This window comes from Thalassophryne amazonica, chromosome 5, assembly GCF_902500255.1.
Source record: "Thalassophryne amazonica chromosome 5, fThaAma1.1, whole genome shotgun sequence".
Lineage (NCBI taxonomy): Eukaryota > Metazoa > Chordata > Actinopteri > Batrachoidiformes > Batrachoididae > Thalassophryne > Thalassophryne amazonica.
The window spans coordinates 20437925-20464801 of NC_047107.1; the positions used below are offsets into that span (position 1 = coordinate 20437925).

General features: G+C 40.2%; 1 protein-coding gene across 1 annotated transcript in view; it reads left to right on the forward strand.

The window, feature by feature from the left end:
* The window catches only part of hmcn2 (hemicentin 2), a 356871-nt gene that overhangs the window by 222954 nt on the left and 107040 nt on the right, over positions 1-26877 (forward strand). Inside the window, 6 exon segments of the mRNA XM_034169771.1 lie at positions 2396-2477; positions 5923-6054; positions 6138-6281; positions 6370-6529; positions 12559-12683; positions 12757-12940. Coding sequence (XP_034025662.1) covers positions 2396-2477; positions 5923-6054; positions 6138-6281; positions 6370-6529; positions 12559-12683; positions 12757-12940 — 827 coding nt within the window.

Below are 26877 nucleotides of genomic sequence, written 5' to 3' on the forward strand. Positions count from 1 at the left end.
AAATTTGAATAAAGCTTAAGGGCAACAAATGTTTGTAAAACCTGAAATCATACTCGCTGTAACCTAGCGAACCTGCCAGTTTAAAACGTGCCGATTTAAAATGGTTTCCGCTGAAACCCCCATCCTCTGAATAGTTTGTGCAGACAGTCTCACACTCCCCCGGGGATTAGTCTCCTCCCACAAACAGTGTCAATTCTAATGGGAAAATGGTGTATTGTTTTGGTTTCGGCTGCAATCACCGAAGCAGTCGCGAAAAGTGCAGGGTTTTTTTTCGGTTTCCAGTGGAGAAGAGAAGACGAGGTGAGTGGGAGACGTTGTGTCAGTAAGTGTTAGCTGACACAGCTAACCAGAGTAGCACCATTCTCTCGCCTACAAAACCCCCTCGACATGTTTGAGCTCCGGGGCATAAACAAACCACAACACATGTCCACTTTCCACTGCATCGTCACTTTTTCTTTGGATTTTCACTTTGTTTGCATGTAATTTGCCCACAAACTCAGAGAAAGTTGCTTTGTTTCTGTCAGCGGAAGTAGAGAAATTACCTCATAGTTTACCCCTTTAGCGCCCACCCTCAACTGAGACTGCACTGCCCAATTAGATTATTAAAATTATTTTCCATATATATTTTTATTTCTTAATAATTATTATTTGTTTAGTACTTTCTGAACTGTGATTATAAAGTATGTTGAGTGGAAAGTACTCTTTAATTTTATTTGTACATTTAATAATTTAACTCCATCTTTATTATCACCTGAGAACATCTGGGTTTATGCTTCAAACATCTTAAATGAATCAATAAATTAAATATGAAATTTTCAGCTCATTAAGTCTGCGTTTAGGGTTTTAAAGCCTTAAATTCATATCATAAAAGTTATTGGTCCTGTCAGATAAATGTTTTAGCAGCTCATCAGTTTAAAATTCAGAGTTCAGTTTTGAGTTAGCAGATTAGCGGTTACGCAAGCTAATTTTTAAGTTAGCTGTGCCCACCACTGCAGGAAATGTAGCGGAAGAAGTGTGGACTCTAAGCAGTTTTCATGCTGTTAGCCTACCTTAGCGTAGTATGTTAGTGCTTCCTAGAGGGGTACAACCTACTGCCAGAGAAAGTAATTACCTGGGCTTCCTGTGTGCTAAAAATCTGTGGTTTTTGAAATTTGATAACAATAATCTGACTTTTCCATCTGCTGTCTTACTCTGTTATACTTCAAGGCCAGAACTTGACCACAGCCAGAAATTGAATCATTCAGCTTCTTTCAACATGCAACTGTTATTTCTACCTGGTTCGTTTCATGTAAAATTCTGCCCCTTACCAAAAACCAAACCATTGTATTCCTTATTTTGAGTTTATTCAAGGTCATGTTAGAAACCAGGCCTGGGACCCTCACAGACAGTGTCCATCTTGTGAAAGGCCCCTAAAATGAGTCATACAACACATTTTATACCTTGTGGGTGTTAACAATAGGTGCAGTTTAGTCTCACATTTCTAATGTTACTGGCTCTCACCAACAGGGGAAAATCTCCCTGTGTCTGAAACTTGGACACATGATAAAGTAAAACTTAACTAAGGAACCCGGGAGAGGTCACTTAAAGTAATATTTTTTTCTGGCCGTGATAATTTGTGCGCACGTTTTCCTTTAATTGAGCCCACGAATTAATAAAATGTGCTCTCAAATTAATAAAACGTGCGCACGTTTTCCTGGCCGTGATAATTTGTGCGCACATTTTCCTTTAATTGAGCCCTTGAATTAATAAAACATGCGCACATTTTCTTTTTGTTCACCTACCAGATCCATTTCTAATGGGGAAATGTATTACACTGTCTCCTGGTTTGTTGGCTAATAGCCAACATTTATGTGTCAAGACAATATTGAGTGCACGTTTTACAAATTGTGGCCACATTTAAGTAGATCGTGCCCTTGCTTTACCCAAACAATGCTTAAAACGTGTGCACAACATCATAAAACATGCACACAATATAATAAAACATGCACACTACATCATAAAACATGTGCACAATATAATAAAACGTGTGCACAACATCATAAAACATGCACACAATATAATAAAACATGCACACAATATAATAAAATGAGCACACCTTCTCTCCACATGCAAAACATTTTGCGATGATACTTACAGAACTTCCAAACAAATAACACAAATAGTTGATAGATAACATAAAATAAAGAATTAGCACAGATATTGTCTAACACAACAGAGTCAACACTGTTTAGCGTTCCCGAGGATAGATATTAGTGTCTCAGAAAGTGTTGTTTGATTACAGATAATGCTCTTCTGTGGCTCGGTCAGAGGCCGTGTGCACATGCAGCCACACAGAATTAAAACTGACTGTAACGCACCCATTCTCATTCAACTGATTTTCCTTTTTGGTTCTTAGACAGCAGATGGTGGGACCTACACCTGCAAAGTTTCCAACCTGGCTGGACAGGTGGATCGGACATTCCGGTTGATCATTCACGGTGAGAATACTACTGTGTTGGGTTCTCACCAACGTGCAACACTAAGGAATTGTCATCAGACAGGTAGTAGGTGAGGTCTGAAAACTGAGCACTCATTTGATCCCATGAGGATGCCACAGTCACTTCACTAAATTTACTTTTTAAACATTTGGATAAAAATGGTTCCCATGCCAAACTTTTTGTTGTTGACTTTTCCTCTGTTTTTAACACAATTCAACCTCATATTTTAATCACAAGGCTGCTAGAACAGTTTAACCTTAGCAATAATTTAGTGGGCTGGATCCTTAACTTTCTAACAAACAGGACACAACGAGAGACAGAGGGAATAGCAGTCTCTCTGACAAACATCCCACAAGGATGTGTGCTGTCACCTCTTCTTTACATCCTGTTCACAAATATGTCAGAGCAGGTGGGAAAACAGAACAGTCATTAAATATGCTGATGACTCAGTTTTGTTAACCTGCTCCAAGACAGTGAGACTGGTCATGGTCCACTTATCAAAGACTTTGTTGAATGGAGTGAGCCTTCCCTCTCCCAACAAAACATATCCAAGACAAAGGACATGCTTATTGATTTTAGGAAAAAAAAAATGCATAAACAACAAAACCACATCAATCAAAGGTCAAACTGTTGAAAATGTGCAATCCTGTGAATATCTGTGGACAGCCGTAGACTCAGAACTCACCTTTGGGACAAACTGTGAAGCTGTGTGTCGAAACGGACACCAGCGCCTTTTCTGTTCCTGGAAACTGATCCGCTTCCACATTGACAAATCCATTGTGACCCTGTTTTACCATGCTTTTATTGAATCAGTTCTATTATTTGCACTTACAGCCTGGTTTGGGAACCTCTCTTTGAAGAAAAAAAGCTCGCTAAATCACATTAAGTGATCTGGCAGGCTGACTGGTGAGAAACAGGTCAACTTGGAAACTTTGTATACAAGGCAGCTAAAACGCATAACCATTTCAATTTTAAATGACAGTTCCCATCCATTGCACACTGAGTTTCAGCTTCTCCCCTCTGGTCACAGGTTTCAATAGAAGAAATTGATGAAAAAAAAAGCAGTTTTGTTCCTGCAGCTATTACACTGAGGAATGCAATTTTTATACATTTTTGTCACAGGTAGTTATTTGCCTATTGCTGTTTTACCAATCATACAGTTTTTAGATTCTACTATTTACATTTTAGCAGGACCTGGAGCTGTAACAAATGTTTACTTTTCATTCTATTTTCAATTGTACTTTCAAATTAGTCATTTTTAAATTCCCCTTGTTCTTCTCAAGTTTGTTTTATGTGTAACATGTGCTGCTGGGTTTTCCCATAGGTACAGTTGTGTTCAAAATAGTAGCCGTGTTTTTTTTTTTTTTTTTTTTTTTCAAGTGAGTACAGCTCAAAATCCTTATAATAAAGGATTATTAACTGACTGTAAAGTCTATACGGGGAAATATCAGACCAACGTGTTGCCAGTATGCCGTGCGAAAAACACGGAGATCTGATATCCCTGTACAGACCGAGCAAGTGACGTTAATAATTCGTTTATTATATGGCTAGTATACATATAAACACGCAAGTCCGACTTGTTTGTTTCACCTCCATGAAAAACGTGCTAACAGATGGTCCAATGATTAGCTGGTAAAAAGCTTTCAATCGGTGTGTTTTTTTCAGATGCTGTTTAGATATTTATGGAGTACGTTCATGTTCGACTTGCGTTTACTAATCTTATTTTTAGCTTCTGATTTGTAAAGAAAATACGCGTTTTGGACTGATTGTCATGGAAACCAGTCCCATATGGGAAATTATCGTGCGTGTAGCGTCGCAGCCATATAACAATAGCTTTCATTTCCATGCACACAAATGTGTTGGGAAAATTCTATTCCAAATCAAAACATGAAGAAAAAAAAAGATCAAATTTGTTATTACTTTATAGAAAGTGAAGACAAAGGAATATTAGGCTGTTCCAACAAATGGCAGTGTCTGCTTTTTTTCAGTGAAGAAACAAGTGTCAAACAGGTGGCTCTTAAGGATGAAGGCAGCAAATGTTTCTCTCTGAAAGTCTGAAAAATCTTTCCAGACATTGTTCAGAAGAACAGCATACTGTGATTAAAAAGTTGATTAGAGAGGGGAAAACCTATAAAGAAGTGCAGAGAATGATAGGCTCTTCAGCTAACATAATCTCAAATGTTTTATAATGGCAGCCAAAACCAGAACGACGTGGAAGTAAAGCACCATTTAAATTGATTGAAGAATAGCTAGAATGGCAAAGACTCAGCCAATGATCAGATCCGGGGTGATCAACAAAGATCTAAAGTTACCTGTGAGTACTGTAACAATTAGAAGATGCCTATGTGAGGTCAAGCTATGGGCAAGAAGCCCCCACAAAGTCCCATTGTTGAATAAATGATGTGCTGAAGAGGTTACAATTTGCCAAATAACATATTGACTGGCGAAAAGAGAAATGGAGCCAAACTTCATGGACTGATGAAAGCAAGATTGTTCTTTTTGGGTTGAGGGGCTGCAGACAGTTTGTCACACGACCCCCAAAAGACTGAACTGAAGCCACAGTACACTGTGAAGACAGTGAAGCATGGTGGCACAAACATTATGATATGTGGATGTTTATCATACTATGCTGTTGTATTCCTGCTGGTATGCAATAGTATAGTATATTGTGTTATAGGACCTATACTGGCAATATGGCCACTTTCAAAGCAGATGTGATGGACGTATGTAACATCACACCAAATCCAAAGGAACTCTATCAAACAGTTCATAAGAACTTGGCCAAAAAAATTGAATACATCAAATTACTTGAAGATGTTGCCTTATGCAAAGGAGGAAATGCCCTTGAAATTGGTGTTTCAACATGACGGTGACCCCAAACACACCAGCAAGGGAGCAGCATATTGGTTCCAGACAAACACGATGATTGTTATGAAGTGCCCAGTGCAATCTTGGAATCTTAATCCAATGCAAAACTTGTGGGTGACATCAAACATGCTGTTTCTGAGGCAAAACCAGGAAATGCAGAGGAATTGTGGAAGGTAGTTCAATTGTCCTGGGCTGGAATACCTGTTCACAGGTACCAGAATTTGATCGACTCCATGCAACACAGATGTGAAAAATAGACAAGAAAAATGCAGGCACTGCTAGTTTTTTGAACACCCTAATATTTTTTTCTTTATTTTCTATAATGTAAGAAAAAATTTGATAAATTTTTGTCCATGTTTTGATTTGCAATTGCATGTGCGGTGCTCTCAATACATTTGCATGTATGAAAATAAAAACTATAAGTGTTTTGAACTTTACTCACTTTTTTAACACAGTTATTTTGAATACAACTGTATGTATGAGGAGTCTAATGTAAACAAAATCTACCCCTGGGTACCAATAAAGTAACTTGAACTTGTAGTGAATATTTTGAACAACAAATTGTTTGACTTTGCAGTACTACCTGTTGTGGAAGGGCCTTCCCAGGAGTTCTTAAATCACACTCTAGGATCCCACGTGACCCTTCTGTGTGAGACCTCTGGAGTCCCTGTGCCCAGCATCACTTGGCTAAAAGATGGAACCCCTATTGGTGAGATTAAAGGTGGTGAAAGTGTAAAAATGTGAACTTTACATTTGTGAAAGTGAGTGCTAATAAATGTGTTTGCTGTGCAGAGAGCAGCCTTCAGTGGCAATGGTCCATCCGGGGTACCAGGCTGGATCTGGGGCCTCTGACTCTGTCCCATGCTGGTACATACACCTGCGTGGCCAAGAACAATGAGGGACAAACACAGAAAGATTACACACTTTCAGTGCAAGGTAAAAGGATCTTTGAGAGCCAAAATCAGAAACATTTGTATATGGTTTACTTGAGTGATATTTAACTGTAATGTTTCTAATTTCTCAGTGCCCCCTACCATCCTGGATGCCGAACACTCCTCTGATCTAAGTGCACTCATCGGAGATGAGATCATCCTTGAGTGCCGGGCAACCGGAGTTCCCCAACCTCGTCTGAGCTGGCTAAAAGATGGAGTGACTTTAGAGGGCTCAGACGTGAATAACATTGAGTATGACTTTCATAAAACTGTGTTCTGATAGACTGTCGAGTTTAACCTTACTTTTTTAATACAACTACAGTCATTAATTTTCATTCAAACACTGTAGGCAATGGAACCTCTAAGTGCTATACTCACCTTTGTTAATTGCTTTGAATTTTTTTTTTAAAGGCATGAAAAAGGTTGAAAAGGAATGAATGATAATGAACAAGACAATCCTCACCGGAGCTGCAAAAAATCACCACATGCTCAAAATAATGCTAACAGCCATTGTTGTAATTGATGGTACGATAGTGGTAGTACATCTGAAGATACCAATTGATATCACTCTATTTTGGTCTTTGAAGATAGTTCCAGTCAGTAACTGCTGAGGCCATACAGTCAGGTTTATAATTACTGGGAAAACAACACAATCTTTGTCATTTTGCTTCTGCAAGTTGCAATTAAACAATCGAGATGACCAAGCTCCTCACCCTATCTCTAAGGGAGCGCCCAGCCACCGTGCGGAGGAAACTCATCTCGGCCACTTGTATTACAACCATTTTTCTACATATATAACTGGACAAACAACATATAAGGAATATTGTGAATGGAAGTCATCATTTAGGTTTTCTTGAGAAATGTCAGTGGCGGGATACATAAACATTTCCGAGCCACTGAATATGTCTTGGTCTTCATTAACATTAGGCAGCACGATGACTTAGTGGTTAGCGCTGTTGCCTCACAGCAAGAAGGTCATTAGATCGATTCCCACCAGTGGCCTTTCTGTGTGGAGTTTCAATGTTCTCATCATGTTTGCATGGGTTTTCTCCCACATTTAAAGACATGTAGGTTAGGTCAATTGGAAACTTTATAATTGTCCAGGTCTCCCATGCAGAAGAGATCTTGATCTCAATGCGGACTAACCTGGTTAAATTATGCATTTAAATATTTTAAAACACATTTTAGTGTTTTCATTTCATTTGTGAGAGTAAAGTTCACTTCTTGGTTGGGTTGCTGCTCATATGGAAGGTCTTGAACTTTTCACATGTGGCCTGAAGCTAAATTTTAATTTCAGCATCAAATGCGAAGAGCTCTATGCATCCTGGACCAATTGACATTGTTTTTTCATGTTTATTTATTTTTATTTTTATTTAATTATATTGGACAATCGACAAACTCACCTGCCATCATGCCAGGGTGCAAAACCCAGAAATGCATCAATCATTAAGAAATACTAACAGCATGTTACAGTATGGCAAATCTATCTGGAGTAGCAGTTCTAAAAAATAGTGATCATGCAAGATGGTGAGGGAAGCCACCAATACACTAATGACAAATCTGAAGGAGTGTTGAATCACCACTTATACAGTTTCATGCTGTAATGGAACAGTGAAGGATTTCCTTGAAAGGCAGGTGTGACATTTCATCTTCAGTTTGCCAGAAGATACGTGGGAGAACGAATCCTAGATGTGATCTGTTTTCTTGTGTGTGGTTGCACAGTCCATTGCAAATGGATAATCCACAAACCATCCAACATGTGACACATTTATTGAATATCTGGTGCAACAGATATGAAAAGGCTTGGACTCATATGGTGAGATAGAAGATGATATTTGTTTTTGAGTTATCATGGAAATAAACTGGAGGGATGGACTTGTTTATCTGTGTATATAAGTGTCCTCAAATGTGCAGTAAGAGATTAGAACATTTTTTTCATAATCAGATGATGAGCATCCCCTGCAAAGACAATGTGCTATTCTTAAGAGTCAGTTCCATTTGGCTCAATCAGTCACAGCTAACTACACACTTTCACTCCCGGATCGGCAATCACTGCAATTTCCTAAAAATATTCCAAGGATTCCCTCAGCACATCCTTCCTAATAGACCACTGATCAGCAGCATCTATCATAATGTGTACGGCAGAGGAGAAGGATGTCTGGATTGGTTTACCGTCCCTTGGTAACCGTTAGCGGGGGAAAGCTTTGTGCAGCTGTTTCACAGCTGTCCAGCAGCTCACGGGCTTCATGTAACCACAACAGCCATCAGAAAAAGTCCAATAGATAATGAGAGACAGATAAGTGTGTGCATGTCTGTGAGAAAGATGTGGGACGACAGGACAGATGTCCTTGGGTTGTTCAGCAGTGGGTGGACAAATGGATCCTGCTGTCACAAAGGAAAAATGTAACAGCTTTCAGTTTGGTTTGACGTAAGATACAGGGCTGTTCATTTGACACACTCAGGATGTTCTTGCACAGTTTGTTTAAAGGAGTCATATATTATATACCTATTAATTTCTGGGAGACATTTAGGTTGTCTAGTTCATTTTCAGAATACTGGCAGGATGCTGTTACAATGGTGTCAGAGGTATCTCAAGTTTGACTGGGTGTCAAAATGTTTTTTTTCCTGCACTGATACCAGCATCAAGCTTGGACAGTGAAAATGTAGCTGACTGAGTGATTGAGTGAGTGAGTGAGTCCACCCCAGCCAGCTTTGTATAAAGAATAACTCAAAACCAATAAATATGAACATCTTGTAACTCACCATATGAGTTGATTCAAAGGTTTTGAGCCCGACCAAGAAGAATCCACAACTGAATTAATGTCGTGCTGTATTTTTCAACATAATCCCCATGAAATCCAAACACTTTCTCCAGAGTCGCTGCAGCGCCTTCATACCATTCTCATAGAAGATCTTATCCTGGAGCTCAAGGAAGTCATCCACTACAGATATGACATCATTATCGGTATTAGAATGAGTTCCAGCAAGATGCCTTTTCATGTTTGGAAACAGATGGAAGTCTGAAGGCATCAAATCAGGGGAATGAGGTGGGTGTGGAACAAGTTCATAGCCACATTCATGAATGGCAGCCATTGCAATGACCGATGTGGGGACCGGAGCATTGTCCTGGTGAAACGGAACACCTTGCTGGAGCATTCTGTAGTGCGTCTACTTTATTTTCTCCTGCAGTTGTCAGAAAATAGGCTACACTGATGGTCTGTCCCTTCTGGAGATGGTCAGCACCCCAGAAGACAGAAGCCATGTCGTTTCCAGCAGATGAGACAGCTTGGCTTTCTTCGGGGGGGGGGGGTGTTGACTGTTCTTTGGCCTTCAGTTCGACGTGATGGACCCAGGTCTCATCCATGATCATGAATCGTCTCATGAAATTATCTGGATCTGACTCAAAAAGCCAAAGAGTCTCCCTGGACATATGGAACCTTGTGTGCTTCCGATCAGCCGTAAAGAAGCCTTGGGAACCATCATGCTGAACGTTTTGTCATTTCCAGCTCTTCCATCAAAACTGAAGGAACTCTCTCCTGGAAAATACCTACATCACTGGCTGTGTGATGCTCACTTACTGTTCTGTCACAAAAGGACCATATCGTGGATCTTCTGGATCCTATCAGTCGAGGTGGCATTTCTGTGTTTTCTTAATCTTGCTCCATATTCGATGTTTGTTTGTTTTTTTTTTATTTGGCTCACCGGTGTTTAACTGTAGCACAAGACGTGGCATCCTGCCCTAATGTCATTTCCATGTCATCATGGATCTCCTTTGGAGACATTCCTTTTTGGTGAGATACTGAATCACAGCACACCTACCAGCTTTGTCCATTTTTCCAATCTGACACACCTCATTGAAACATTGTGTCTGCAGCATTGAACCCAGTGTGTCAGAATTTCACACATTATTAAGAGAACTGTTGGTTCCTCAGAATGCAAAACCATGCCTACCTTTGTCTGGGTCAGGTTCAAAACTTTTCAGGCACCACTTGTATGACAACAAACCCTGTCACATCTGAAGAACTTTGATGCACCACATCAATCGAAACAGCAACTTTGTTTTGCCTATATAATATTCGATTGATGTAATGCCACCTGCTGGATGACTAGTGAAGGCACGTACATTTACAAGCATCAGTTAAGTTATGGAGGGATTATGGATTAAAAAAGTTGTGGTTAAAACTCACATGCAGTTTGTCTATCTCCTAAATGTGCTGTTTGCTCATCATTGCATATAGCTTACAAGCTAGCAACCGCAGGGAGAAACATAATGCCCAAGAGGTGGGTAATTTCTGCATGAACTCTACAACAAAGCAGGAAAGTAAAAGAGATTTAAAAAATAGATAGAGCGTACGGCTGGGGATAGTGCAAAAATCTTTTGTTGGTTCTGCAAATTAGTAAGGCTAACTTGAAAAACTGATCTGGGGCCTGTACTACGAAGCGGGATTACTGGCTTATCAGGTAACTTAGGGAGTAAGTTGATGACGTGTGGAGTAACTTCCTGGTTAACCCGTACTACAAAAGGTGGATAGGTTTTGATCGAGGTATGCTGCCATGGCAAGTTATGCTGTGCGCCAAACCTGCTCCGAGCAGGTTATGTTCTAGGTTAGCTTGAGGTTTTCGCTTAACCACTCCCTTTATAAGTACCGTCCATCCACCGTCAATCACTCCGAAGACAATGCCGGCCTACCTGGATGATCCATTTGATATCGGGGCACAAATTGTGAGCGGCTCTCTTCGCAGGGCGAGAGTTTTTAAAGACCACCAGAATAGATTCTCAGCCGAGGGAATTCGTTATCTTTGTCAGCTGATCGGGCCAGAAGTCTGTAACATCACCCATCGTACACTGTAAAAAACTGTTGTTTTTACAGGAAAACACTGGCAGCTGTGGTTACCAGGGAATTCCTGTAAAAAATAAAGCAGTTAAATGTACAAAAAAAGAGAGCTCTTGTTTGTAGATTTAACAGTTCCTTTAATGTGAGTCAGCCGTGGTTCATTCACTGTAAATCCATATACATATTATGTCTGTAATGTTATCTACTGTGCTGCTGTATGTTTTACAGGAATTCCCTGGTAACCACAGCTGCCAGCGTTTTCCTGTAAAAACAAGTCATTTTTTACAGTGTAACAATGCCCCGATGATCGAGCAGATAATGTGCCTTGTGCCTATTTTGCCAGTGGACAATTTATGTATTCCATCGGTGATGCTGAACATCTGAGCAAGAATACTGTATGTCGTATGATTCGCAAGGTAGTACTTGCTCTATCTAAACTGTTGGATGCATTTGTCATTTTCCCTGGCCATTTATCCGCAGTGCAAATCAAAGAAGGGTTTTATGCAATCGCGGGTAATTACTAATATCAAAATAGGTCTAATCCATGTCCATTAATTAGGCAAAGTGGGGCTTATCAAGCTATGAATATAAACCTACCGTTCTGAAGGATGTTTTTATATTTCATCTTCACCTGCTGCCAGGTGCGTTTGGCACTGCTATTGCATCTGAAATATGGACAGGATTAGGAATAGCAATCATACAGTCAAGGTAGCCTATTTAGGAAACATTAAATTAACCTAACATTATTAGTAGGCCTATGCCCACTTCTGAATCGTGTTGCATCTGGGCGTAACTAATGAAAGGAGGTCATTTTTTTACACATATTAGACATTCCACAGGTTAATCATCTGTAACAGATTTGGAGAACAATTGAATTGTACGTACGCATTTACCCGATCAGCAATATGTTGCCAACAAGCCTGTCTTGCTTTATTGGCAGACGATGTGTTAGATCGTTAATTTAAATTCCTCATAGCTCCGCATAATAATCGTGCATTCTTCTTCGGTAATGTAAGGCGACCGCGCCATCATTGAAAAATGGTGACGTGTGCTGCAACCCTCCCCTTTTATGTGAACGCGCACAAACTCCACTTAGGTTAACACAGGTTCAACAAATCAACATCTTATTCAGCGTCGTAGTACCAATTAACACCACTTGAGAAAACCAGGTTTTGTCAACCCCGATTTAAGAGGTTGACCCTGGGTTACATCTGAGTAAGTTAACCCCGCTTCATAGTACAGGCCCCTGATGTCTAAACATAAAAACACAAGTGAATGAACTTGGCTCCAGTCAACACCGCATCTGATCATGCACTAGCATGTACGCTGCTTGCTATTGGTTAAATATGCTTTATGTCACGATGCAAATTACGTTTGTATTGCAAAAACAAAAACATTCCACAGTGCTGGTTATTAATTTGAAAATGTGTATTTGTCATTTGGCAGCATCACCCCAGATGGCAGCACCCTGACCTTGCTCAGACTGAGTCCAAGGGATTCTGGGACATACACCTGTTTGGCTGTCAGCCCGGCGGGCCAGGAGAGCAAGATCTACTCTCTCTTTGTACTTGGTCAGTATCAGTGTTGTTTCAGTTGTGTTTCTCTATGTTTCCAAAGGACTCATTTTCATTTGATGTGTCACAGCCCCACCATCCATTTCTGGTGAGACCACTGTCCCAAGAGAGGTGCAGACCATGGAGGACAGCTCTTTGACTCTGGAGTGCCAGGCAACGGGAAGCCCTCCACCCCAGATCAGCTGGCTGAAGAATGGGCATCCTCTGCACCTCTCCTCACGGAAACGCCTCCTCTCTGGTGACTCTGTGCTGTGGTCAGTTTAGACACAGAAAGCTGAAAACAACCTCATTATTTATAAGGAGGATGTGTTTATTTGGAGCTGTGGTTACACTGAATGTTCATCTTCCGTGTTTATTAGGATTTCTCCTGTGCAGCTGTCTGATGCCGGGTTTACACATGTGTGGCACGCAGTCGAGCTGGACTAGCTGAGCTCAACTACGACGTCCAGGTCCAAGGTATCGTCATATCACACTATGTAGTTACTACGGTGGCCCTAAGAGGCCAAATGCAGTGCAAGAGGCCAAATGCAATGCAACTCAAGAAAACACCAGCAAACGGAAAAACACTGCAAAAACCAAGAAAACAAAATAGAAGTTGGAAAAACAAAAACAGAAGTTGTAAAAAGAAAACAGAAGTTGGAAAAAAACAAATCTGAAGTAAATGCACTGCAACTTAAGGAAACACCAGCAAACAGAAGAATGCTGCAAAAGCACACAAAACAAAACGGAAGTTGAAAAAACAAAATGGAAGTCAGAAAAAGAAAACCGAAATAAACTACAAAATCCACCGTTTCATTGATTAGCATGTTGGTCCATCACGTCGTCATCGTCTTCTACTTCTTCTTCTGTCAAGTGTATTGGCGGTTTACTAACTGACACGGCGCACTACTGCCGCCAACTGCTGTTTTTTTTCTTTCAACTTCTGTTTTGTTTTACGTGTTTTTGTTGTGTTTTCATAAGTTGCAGTGCGTTTATTTCGGTTTTCTTTTTTCCAACTTCCCTTTTGATTAGTTGGCTTTTGCAGCATTTTTCTATTCGCTGGTGTTTTCTTGAGTTGCAGTGCATTTGGTCTCTTACAGTGCATTTGTCTTTTGCAGTGTTTTTTTTTTCTATTTGCTGGTGTTTTCTTGAGATGCAGTGCATTTTGCCTCTTGCAGTGCATTTGGCATCTTGCAGTGCATTTGGCCTCTTAGGGCCACTGTAAGTTACTGCATAATCAAACCTCTGATTCTATAATGGTGCTTTGTTAGAGTATGTAATTTCTACTGTTCCTCAGTGCCCCCTGCTGTGGATCACATTGAACTAGTGGAGCCAGTCACCGTAGTTCAGGGGTCGTTGGTGACACTGACTTGCGAGGCTCGTGGTGTTCCGCCTCCTGCACTGACATGGATGAAGGACGGTCAGCCGCTGTCTCTTCATCGCAACCTGCTTCTGGAAGGACAAGAGACGCGGTTACAACTTCCTGATGTGGCGCCTTCAGACGCAGGCCTCTACAGCTGCGTGGCGAGTAACCAGGCTGGAAGCAGCACCAAGAGCTTCAACCTCACTGTACTCGGTAATCCCAAAACAAAATGTCACACTACACTGTAATCTGCCCCTGAGCACAATTTTGGACTGGATGTGCTGTCCTGAGTGTGATGTCAAATTATTTCCAACTACAAATCTCTATTATTTCTCTTACTTTTTCCATAAGTAGAACAACAATTATTTAATCAGCATCAAAGATCAAAACAAGAATTTCTTGAATTTCAGAAAAAAAGAATGTACAATTTGGGTCAATAGAAATTTGGGGCATCTTAACTAATTTAAAAGACATGTTGCATGTTATTTAATGTGCTGTTCAACAACACAACAACAAAGTATTGTGATTGTAAGTCTATCCACATACCTGCAGTCACGATCAGTGGTCGCTGATGTAATTTAGTGGTAATTAAACCTCGAGTGCATTTTCAGAAAATGTTTTAGTCTTCATTTCTCTGCATTTAATGGGGGTGACATCAATCTGATTAAATGGAGAAACAGCACAATAGCGAACAGAATGAAATGAACGTTGCAACATTAGATCATGAAACGTCTGACCATTCATGTGAAAGTGATGGCTCAGCATTTATTCAGATCAGTGGACCTGCGAACAGACGCTTGGAAAAAAAGTCAGAAATACATTATTTTCTGGAGCTTCAGGACTTTCTGTCAGCTCACGGATGTGCACGAGCATCAGGTGTGCCACCTGGTTCAGTGCTCCATTCAGAGAGGAGGCAACACACTTCACTCCCACCTCTTTTATTTATTTATTTATTTTTTACTGTGACTGCATCAAAATGAACACAATTATCATTTTAAAGCAAGTTATCATGGCATGACATCACACTTATGTAAACTTTGCAATTAATCTGCAGCTCTGTTCTTAATGTTAGCAGCTTTGTCTACATTCCATTGAACAGCATTTGGGACGTTTGCTCAGAGTGACTGTTTCATGATTTGACACAGTTATGAATTGAGCCCAATATGCAGGCAGCCAAGACAGGTGGTTTGATTAAACACCAGTGATGTATTCTCAAAGCACAACACCAACCAGAAATCACATGAATACAAAAAAGTCTAAATATGTCTGGGGGGGGTAAAAATATACAACGGCAAATCCAAGCCCGCAAACAATAATGACAGTGGTGACAGAAAACTAAGACAGACTATACGAAATGATCAAAGCACCAATTACCGACAAAACACAAAACCAGCGTACTTACAGTAGTGTTCAGAATAATAGTAGTGCTATGTGACTAAAAAGATTAATCCAGGTTTTGAGTATATTTCTTATTGTTACATGGGAAACAAGGTACCAGTAGATTCAGTAGATTCTCACAATCCAGCAAGACCAAGCATTCATGATATGCACACTCTTAAGGCTATGAAATTGGGCTATTAGTAAAAAAAAAGTAGAAAAGGGGGTGTACACAATTATAGTAGCATCTGCTGTTGATACTACAAACTCAAAACTATTATGTTCAAACTGCTTTTTTTTAGCAATCCTGTGAATCACTAAACTAGTATTTAGGTGTATAACCACAGTTTTTCATGATTTCTTCACATCTGCGAGTCATTAATTTTGTTGGTTGGAACCAAGATTTTGCTCGTTTACTAGTGTGCTTGGGGTCATTGTCTTGTTCAAACACCCATTTCAAGGGCATGTCCTCTTCAGCATAAGGCAGCATGACCTCTTCAAGTATTTTGATATATGCAAACTGATCCATGATACCTGGTATGCAATATATAGGCCCAACACCATAGTAGGAGAAACATGCCCATATCATGATGCTTGCACCACCATGCTTCACTGTCTTCACTGTGAACTGTGGCTTGAATTCAGAGTTTGGGGGTCGTCTCACAAACTGTCTGCGGCCCTTGGACCCAAAAAGAACAATTTTACTTTCATCAGTCCACAAAATAGTCCTCCATTTCTCTTTAGGCCAGTTGATGTGTTCTTTGGCAAATTGTAACCTCTTCTGCACGTCTTTATTTAACAGAGGGACTTTGCGGGAGATTCTTGCAATAAATTAGCTTCACACAGGCGTCTTCTAACTGTCACAGCAATTACAGGTAACTCCAGACTGTCTTTGATCATCCTGGAGGTGATCAATGGGTGAGCCTTTGACATTCTGGTTATTCTTCTATCCATTTTGATGGTTGTTTTCCATTTTCTTCCATGCGTCTTTGGTTTGTTGTCCATTTTAAAGCATTGGAGATCATTGTAGATGAACAGCCTATAATTTTTTGCACCTGCGTATAAATTTTTCCCCTCTCCAATCAACTTTTTAATCAAACTACGCTGTTCTTCTGAACAATGTCTTGAACGTCCCATTTTCCTCAGGCTTTCAAAGAGAAAAGCATGTTCAACAGGTGCTGGCTTCATCCTTAAATAGAGGACACCTGATTCACACCTGTTTGTTCCACAAAATTGACAAACCCACTGACTGAATGCCACACTACTATTATTGTGAACACCCCCTTTTCTACTTTTTTTTTTTACTAATAACCCAATTTCATAGCCTTAAGAGTGTGCATATCATGAATGCTTGGTCTTGTTGGATTTGTGAGAATCTACTGAATCTACTGGTACCTTGTTTCCCATGTAACAATAATAAATATACTCAAAACCTGGATTAATCTTTTTAGTCACATAGCACTACTATTATTCTGAACACTACTGTACAAAGTGAGAGAGATACCACGTTACCATAACATGAGAATGTAGGAACCAATAAAAAAAAAACAGGGACAAGGTGCAGGCTTAAATGCACAGATATTAATTTGACAAACACGTAACAGGTGCAGAATGTGACGATGAGGAACTCCGTAACTAAGGATACACAGAAACAAACAACCACAAAGTGATACAAAACTTAATCAAATTGCGGGAGTTAGTGGAACTAAAACACATGATGATACACAACTCAAACAATAATCAAATAACAAACCAAGAAGACAAATGCAGAAAACTAATATGGAACTCAAAAGTGAACACAGTGCCAGGCAGAGAGACTGACCATGAGAAACGAAAGAATATATACAGAGGACATACTGACAAAACTCACAAGGACAGAGGACAGATGATGAGAACCAAGACTAACAGTCCACAAACACTGACAGGAGACAGACCACAAGGATGGCAAATACAGATGACAGACCAGGACAGGAGAGTTAATGCAATGGATACAAATAAAAGGACAGACACTAATCATACATAGTACACAAACAAGGGACACACCACAAAATCAGGAACCAGACACAGACCCAGGGACAACCTACAATGGTGATGTAAACATTGTTTGAAATACTTGGTAAAATGAGTACTAACGAGTACTTTGTTTATGGTATTCTCCACAGGTGATTGTTTTGATTGGCATATGCTTTAAGACTGTTCACGGTAGTCCACAAATTAATATATGAATATCAACACATGACCTCTAATAGAGTCTAATAGAGAGTTGTTACGAATTCTGTGCAAGATGCCCTTTAAAGCATGCTGCACAGAAATCACAACAACTTAGGTTTAGGCTGTTAGTGACCATCGGATGACACACCAGGATTACTTGGAGTATGTATGTAGCATTTGCAACAAACAGCTACAGAGACTGTCAAACAGTGTCCTCATTTTCCTGAATGTTTCTGACAGCATTTATGCAGCTTTAATGAAAACATCCCAGTGCATGCTTGAATGGAATGTTGCTACTAACATTAAGAACAGAGCCACAGATTAATTGCAAAATTTACGTAAGTATGATGTCGTGTTATGATGACATATAATGAACTGCACAAAGGACTTTATCCTATTGATCTACGTACCTGCCACTTCAATTCTAAAATGGACAGCACAGTGACTCACATATGAGCACTGCTGCCCCACAGCGAGCAGGTCTTTTCCATCTTTTGCATGTTCTCCCCTTTTTTGCATGGGTTCCCTCCGGGTACTCCGGTTAACTCACACTTCTGAAGACATGCAGGTTCATTGAAGTGGAACATTAAATTAGCCATAGTTGTAAATGTGTTTGCCATATGGGGACCTGCGATAGATTGGTGGCCTGTCCAGGGTGAACCATGCCATCAGCTGTTGTGGCTGGCGTGCCTGGCTGGCTTTTGTTTGTCTTTTGTTTCTGTCTTTTGGTTTTCCTTCCAGGTGGTGCGCATTTGGGACTGAGTGGCTGTGTGGCTGAGTTACCAGGACCTCACCCTGATCACCTGAGGCTGATCAGGTGCGGCTCGTCAGGACTCACAGCTGTGGTGCATCTACACGGATTGGAACATGGTGGCATTTAAGTCTGGAGTACACAGTGTGTATTTGCCAGAAACTCGACCTTGTGACCAGACGAGTGAGATCGTCATCTTGAGAGCCATCTCATCATCAGTGGATGCAGAGAACGTCCAGGTTTGATGCATGGTCTGTGAAAGAGGAGAGGGTGAGGTCTCACGCTCGTCAGCACACTTCCTGAGGTACGTTGGGTTTTGTGACTAACATTTGTACAGTCAGTAAATGTGGTGTCCCTCACACCTTATTATATTGAGCTGTTATGTTAGTCGTTTTAATCAGCTTCCACTGCAGTGAGTTTGTGAACAAGGTGTTCCATGCCTGCAGGGTGGGAAGCTGATTAGTAATTAAGCCAGGAAGTGTTTGCTGTTTGTACACCTTTGAGCGGTCCCTCTGTGTGTAGAGTGTGGACTCACATGATGATTTCCTCATTCACAGACTCGGTTTGTCGCGGCCACCTGGGGGGTGTTGGCGGGGTCCTTGGGTCCGAACTGGTTCTGGCTCCGGACCGTTAGTGCTGCTGGGAGCGCACCGTTTACCACCTCGCCAGACCGCGCACTTATTTGTTTGTATATTTATCACATCACTGTTATGTTTATTAAACTCTGTTATCCTTTGTACCGTGCTCTGCTTATTTTATACTGGGTCCTTCAAACGCTGGTCGGTTCTCCGGGCTGCGTCCGACACATAACAATCAGCCAAGCGATTGCTGAGATAGATGCTCCCCCATCAGTGTCACCTGAAATACATGATTACTGTGAATGAATGGCTGAATTCTCAACACATATTTTTTTTTTTTTTTTTTTACAGAAATCCTCATATTTACATACTTTTAACAAATGCAGTAATATCTCTCTCTCTATCTATCTATCTATCTATCTATGAAAATAAGTATTTGAACATCCTGTGATTTTGCAAGTTCTCCCACTTAGAAATCACGGAGGGGTCTGAAATTTTCATCTTAGGTGCATGTCCATGGTGAGAGACATAATCTAAAAAAAAATTTATTTGTATGTTACTGCTGCAAATAAGTATTTGAACACCTGTGAAAATCAATGTTAATATTTGGTACAGTAGCCTTTGTTTGCAATTACAGACATCAAATGTTTCCTGTAGTTTTTCACCAGGTTTGCACACACTGCAGCAGGGATTTTGGTCCACTCCTCCACACAGATCTTCTCTAGATCTTTCCGGTTTGGAGTTTCAGCTCCCTCCAAAGATTTTCTATTGAGGTCAGGTCTGGAGACTGGCCAGGCCACTCCAGGACCTTGAAATGCTTCTTACGGAGCCCCTCCTTACTTGCCCTGGCTGTGTGTTTGGGGTCATTGTCATGCTGGAAGACCCAGCCATGACCCATCTTCAATGCTCTTACTGAAGGAAGGAGGTTGTTTGCCAAAATCTTGCCATACATGACCCCATCTATTCTCCCTTAAATACAGTGCAGTCGTCCTGTCCCCTTTGCAGAAAAGCACCCCCAGAGTATGATGTTTCCACCCCCATGCTTGGGATGGTTTTCTTGGGGTTGTTCTCATCCTCTAAACATGGTAAGTGGAGTTGATGCCAAAAAGCTCTATTCTGGTCTCATCTGACCACATGACCTTCTGCCATGCCTCCTCAGTGACAGTCTGTTTATATCAAACCAATGCTTAACCTTTTCCAATTCTGTTTTATCACTTGTGCTACTTCCTGTATATCTGATCCAGAGTAAAACAGCGTTGTATCATCAGCAAATAAAATGCTACCAAGCACATTAGATACATTCACAAAATCATTGATATACAAAATAAACAGTTTGGGTCCAAGTACTGATCCTTGTGGTACTCCATAAGCAATTACACAATTCTGATTTGATATTATTTATCTGAACAAACTGTTTTCTGTTTTCTAAGTAGCTTTTTACCCACTGATGTGCAATACCTCTTATTCCATATGTTGTAACTTGTGAAGCAATCTTGAGTGGTCAATAACATCAAAAGCTTTTTCAAGTCAATAAAAATACTTACAAAATAATCCTTATTTTCTATTGTTGTTGATATTTTCTCTATTAATTCCATAATTACCATAGCTGTCGAATGTTTTGTTCTGAATCCATACTGAGCATTATTTAAAATATGTTTCTCAGTGAATTTATCCAACCTTGTCACAAAAACTTTTTCCATAATTTTAGAAAACTGTGGAAGCAATGACACTGGCCTGTAATTAGAGAATTTATGTTTGTCTCCATTTTTATATAATGGGACTACCTTGGCAATTTTCATTTCATCTGGAAAAATCCCTGTTGACAGAGACAGATTGCAAATATAAGTAAATGGTTCAATAACAGTTTCTATTATACTTTTTACAGTCATCATGTCTAAATCTTCATGGTCAGTTGATCTTTTACTTACACAGTTTTTTTTACAATATTTCTTATTAACATATAGCGAATATAGATTAACAATCACAATTATATAATTCATGTAGTGAGGAAACTGATCCGACACATTGAGATTATCACGGCAGTATTACAGGTGTGTTATGAATGCATCTCACACGTGTTGCACGTGCACGGCATCTGCATTGCGGTCATAAATGAAGTGCACTCGGGCCGTCGGCATCACTATTCACACCAACAATACAGCCTCTGGAGCATTTGCTGGACTTGGACAAGTTGATCACAGAGTTTGTTCATGTTGTCATGCGAGGGTTACTGTTCATGAGTTTGGGGAGCGGGAGGGGGGGGAAGCTGCTCGGTGTGTGAGACAGTGTTTTTTTGTTTTTTTTTTGAGGGTGTCACAGAAAACAGACGTGTGAGTTGTGGGTAAACAGCAACTCTTCCTTTTGTTGGTGTTAAATAAAAGTCCTGGATTGCTGCAGTTATTACATCTTTGGCCATATTGGCCTCTCTTCATTGGCTTCCTGTTAATTCTAGAATAGAATTTAAAATTCTTCTTCTTACTTATAAGGTTTTGAATAATCAGGTCCCCTTATCTTAGGGACCGTAGTACCATATCACCCCAATAGAGCACTTCGCTCTCAGACTGCAGGCTTACTTGTAGTTCCTAGGGTTTGTAAGAGTAGAATGGGAGGCAGAGCCTTCAGCTTTCAGGCTTCTCTCCTGTGGAACCAGCTCCCAATTCAGATCAGGGAGACAGACACCCTCTCTACTTTTAAGATTAGGCTTAAAACTTTCCTTTTTGCTAAAGCTTATAGTTAGGGCTGGATCAGGTGACCCTGAACCATCCCTTAGTTATGCTGCTATAGACGTAGACTGCTGGGGGGTTCCCATGATGCACTGTTTCTTTCTCTTTTTGCTCTGTATGCACCACTCTGCATTTAATCATTAGTGATCGATCTCTGCTCCCCTCCACAGCATGTCTTTTTCCTGGTTCTCTCCCTCAGCCCCACCAGTCCCAGCAGAAGACTGCCCCTCCCTGACCTGTGTTCTGCTGGAGGTTTCTTCCTGTTAAAAGGGAGTTTTCCTTCCCACTGTAGCCAAGTGCTTGCTCACAGGGGGGTCGTTTTGACCGTTGGGTTTTACATAATTATTGTATGGCCTTGCCTTACAGTATAAAGCGCCTTGGGGCAACTGTTTGTTGTTGATTTGGCGCTATATAAAAAATTGATTGATTGATTGATTGATCTTTGTGGATCTACACCGCCAGACCGGCACTGACTGGCAGGTATGTCACTTTCTGCCACATATAATACTTTGGGTTTACGTGACGTGTTTGTTGTGCTTCACAGATTGTCCTGCAAAGCAGATGTAATAAAACACTTTATTCCTGGCCAATCTGTATGCATTCACTACAACATATTTTAGTTTGTGATGGGGGGACATGATAGGCTATCAGCGGTTAACGGCAGATATACAGCGCATAGAGTGAGTATGTATTGTGTATGAACTGAGTATATATGGAGTATGTAAGGCGGATGCCATCCGCATTCAGATTTTTGAACAGCTCAAAAATCCTGCTGCGGACATGCGTGCCTCTGCGGATGATCACGGGCGAGGATGGATGACGGCCGACTCATACAGGCATGTTACACAGAGAATTGCGGATGTTTGTGAATATGGGCCAATTTTGTGCGCAATCCATATGCAAATCCTCCTAAAGGCCAGTGGGAACAGGGCCCTTAGCTTCTTCGTGACCCACATTTGAAGACAGTTGTGTGGCTGTTCACCTTGCAGCTCAATGGTGGGCACACTTCAACGAATTAGTTAAAGGTAATTAAAAAGCAAAACATTTTTGTTAGTGGATTAGCCTTTCACTTAGCATAGAGAACCAATAGCAGACTATTTACTTTCACTAATGTTAGCTTTGCTAAACTTTAATTGAGCTCATAGAAAATTTGAATAAAGCTTAAGGGCAACAATGTTTGTAAAACCTGAAATCATACTCGCTGTAACCCTAGCGAACCTGCCAGTTTAAAACGTGCCGATTTAAAATGGTTTCCCGCTGAAACCCCCATCCTCTGAATAGTTTGGTGCAGACAGTCTCACACCTCCCCCGGGGATTAGTCCCTCCCACAAACAGTGTCAATTCTAATGGGGAAATGGTGGATTGTTTGGTTTCGGCTGCAATCACCGAAGCAGTCGCGAAAAGTGCAGGGTTTTTTTTTCGGTTTCCAGTGGAGAAGAGAAGACGAGGGTGAGTGGGAGAACGTTGTGTCAGTAAGTGTTAGCTGACACAGCTAACCAGAGTAGCACCATTCTCTCGCCTACAAAACCCCCTCGACATGTTTGAGCTCCGGGGCATAAACAAACCACAACACATGTCCACTTTCCACTGCATCGTCACTTTTTCTTTGGATTTTCACTTTGTTGCATGTAATTTGCCCACAAACTCAGAGAAAGTTGCTTTGTTTCTGTCAGCGGAAGTAGAGAAATTACCTCATAGTTTACCCCTTTAGCGCCCACCCTCACTGAGACTGCACTGCCCAATTAGATTATTAAATTATTTTCCATATATATTTTTATTTCTTAATAATTATTATTTGTTTAGTACTTTCTGAACTGTGATTATAAAGTATGTTGAGTGGAAAGTACTCTTTAATTTTATTTGTACATTTAATAATTTAACTCCATCTTTATTATCACCTGAGAACATCTGGGTTTATGCTTCAAACATCTTAAATGAATCAATAAATTAAATATGAAATTTTCAGCTCATTAAGTCTGCGTTTAGGGTTTTAAAGCCTTAATTCATATCATAAAAGTTATTGGTCCTGTCAGATAAATGTTTTAGCAGCTCATCAGTTTAAAATTCAGAGTTCAGTTTTGAGTTAGCAGATTAGCGGTTACGCAAGCTAATTTTTAAGTTAGCTGTGCCCACCACTGCAGGAAATGTAGCGGAAGAAGTGTGGACTCTAAGCAGTTTTCATGCTGTTAGCCTACCTTAGCGTAGTATGTTAGTGCTTCCTAGAGGGGTACAACCTACTGCCAGAGAAAGTAATTACCTGGGCTTCCTGTGTGCTAAAAATCTGTGGTTTTTGAAATTTGATAACAATAATCTGACTTTTCCATCTGCTGTCTTACTCTGTTATACTTCAAGCCAGAACTTGACCACAGCCAGAAATTGAATCATTCAGCTTCTTTCAACATGCAACTGTTATTTCTACCTGGTTCGTTTCATGTAAATTCTGCCCCTTACCAAAAACCAAACATTGTATCCTTATTTTGAGTTTATTCAAGGTCATGTTAGAAACCAGGCCTGGGACCCTCACAGACAGTGTCCATCTTGTGAAAGGCCCCTAAATGAGTCATACAACACATTTTATACCTTGTGGGTGTTAACAATAGTGCAGTTTAGTCTCACATTTCTAATGTTACTGGCTCTCACCAACAGGGGAAAATCTCCCTGTGTCTGAAACTTGGACACATGATAAAGTAAAACTTAACTAAGGAACCCGGGAGAGGTCACTTAAAGTAATATTTTTTTCTGGCCGTGATAATTTGTGCGCACGTTTTCCTTTAATTGAGCCCACGAATTAATAAAATGTGCTCTCAAATTAATAAAACGTGCGCACGTTTTCCTGGCCGTGATAATTTGTGCGCACATTTCCTTTAATTGAGCCCTTGAATTAATAAAACATGCGCACATTTTCTTTTTGTTCACCTACCAGATCCATTTCTAATGGGGAAATGTATTACACTGTCTCCTGGTTTGTTGGCTAATAGCCAACATTTATGTGTCAAGACAATATTGAGTGCACGTTTTACAAATTGTGGCCACATTTAAGTAGATCGTGCCCTTGCTTTACCCAAACAATGCTTAAAACGTGTGCACAACATCATAAAACATGCACACAATATAATAAAACATGCACACTACATCATAAAACATGTGCACAATATAATAAACGTGTGCACAACATCATAAAACATGCACACAATATAATAAAACATGCACACAATATAATAAAATGAGCACACCTTCTCTCCACATGCAAAACATTTTGCGATGATACTTACAGAACTTCCAAACAAATAACACAAATAGTTGATAGATAACATAAAATAAAGAATTAGCACAGATATTGTCTACACAACAGAGTCAACACTGTTTAGCGTTCCCGAGGATAGATATTAGTGTCTCAGAAAGTGTTGTTTGATTACAGATAATGCTCTTCTGTGGCTCGGTCAGAGGCCGTGTGCACATGCAGCCACACAGAATTAAAACTGACTGTAACGCACCCATTCTCATTCAACTGATTTTCCTTTTTGGTTCTTAGACAGCAGATGGTGGGACCTACACCTGCAAAGTTTCCAACCTGGCTGGACAGGTGGATCGGACATTCCGGTTGATCATTCACGGTGAGAATACTACTGTGTTGGGTTCTCACCAACGTGCAACACTAAGGAATTGTCATCAGACAGGTAGTAGGTGAGGTCTGAAAACTGAGCACTCATTTGATCCCATGAGGATGCCACAGTCACTTCACTAAATTTACTTTTTAAACATTTGGATAAAAATGGTTCCCATGCCAAACTTTTTGTTGTTGACTTTTCCTCTGTTTTTAACACAATTCAACCTCATATTTTAATCACAAGGCTGCTAGAACAGTTTAACCTTAGCAATAATTTAGTGGGCTGGATCCTTAACTTTCTAACAAACAGGACACAACGAGAGACAGAGGGAATAGCAGTCTCTCTGACAAACATCCCACAAGGATGTGTGCTGTCACCTCTTCTTTACATCCTGTTCACAAATATGTCAGAGCAGGTGGGAAAACAGAACAGTCATTAAATATGCTGATGACTCAGTTTTGTTAACCTGCTCCAAGACAGTGAGACTGGTCATGGTCCACTTATCAAAGACTTTGTTGAATGGAGTGAGCCTTCCCTCTCCCAACAAAACATATCCAAGACAAAGGACATGCTTATTGATTTTAGGAAAAAAAAAATGCATAAACAACAAAACCACATCAATCAAAGGTCAAACTGTTGAAAATGTGCAATCCTGTGAATATCTGTGGACAGCCGTAGACTCAGAACTCACCTTTGGGACAAACTGTGAAGCTGTGTGTCGAAACGGACACCAGCGCCTTTTCTGTTCCTGGAAACTGATCCGCTTCCACATTGACAAATCCATTGTGACCCTGTTTTACCATGCTTTTATTGAATCAGTTCTATTATTTGCACTTACAGCCTGGTTGGGAACCTCTCTTTGAAGAAAAAAAGCTCGCTAAATCACATTAAGTGATCTGGCAGGCTGACTGGTGAGAACAGGTCAACTTGGAAACTTTGTATACAAGGCAGCTAAAACGCATAACCATTTCAATTTTAAATGACAGTTCCCATCCATTGCACACTGAGTTTCAGCTTCTCCCTCTGGTCACAGGTTTCAATAGAAGAAATTGATGAAAAAAAAAAGCAGTTTTGTTCCTGCAGCTATTACACTGAGGAATGCAATTTTTATACATTTTTGTCACAGGTAGTTATTTGCCTATTGCTGTTTTACCAATCATACAGTTTTTAGATTCTACTATTTACATTTTAGCAGGACCTGGAGCTGTAACAAATGTTTACTTTTCATTCTATTTTCAATTGTACTTTCAAATTAGTCATTTTTAAATTCCCCTTGTTCTTCTCAAGTTTGTTTTATGTGTAACATGTGCTGCTGGTTTTCCCATAGGTACAGTTGTGTTCAAAATAGTAGCCGTGTTTTTTTTTTTTTTTTTTTTTTTCAAGTGAGTACAGCTCAAAATCCTTATAATAAAGGATTATTAACTGACTGTAAAGTCTATACGGGGAAATATCAGACCAACGTGTTGCCAGTATGCCGTGCGAAAAACACGGAGATCTGATATCCCTGTACAGACCGAGCAAGTGACGTTAATAATTCGTTTATTATATGGCTAGTATACATATAAACACGCAAGTCCGACTTGTTTGTTTCACCTCCATGA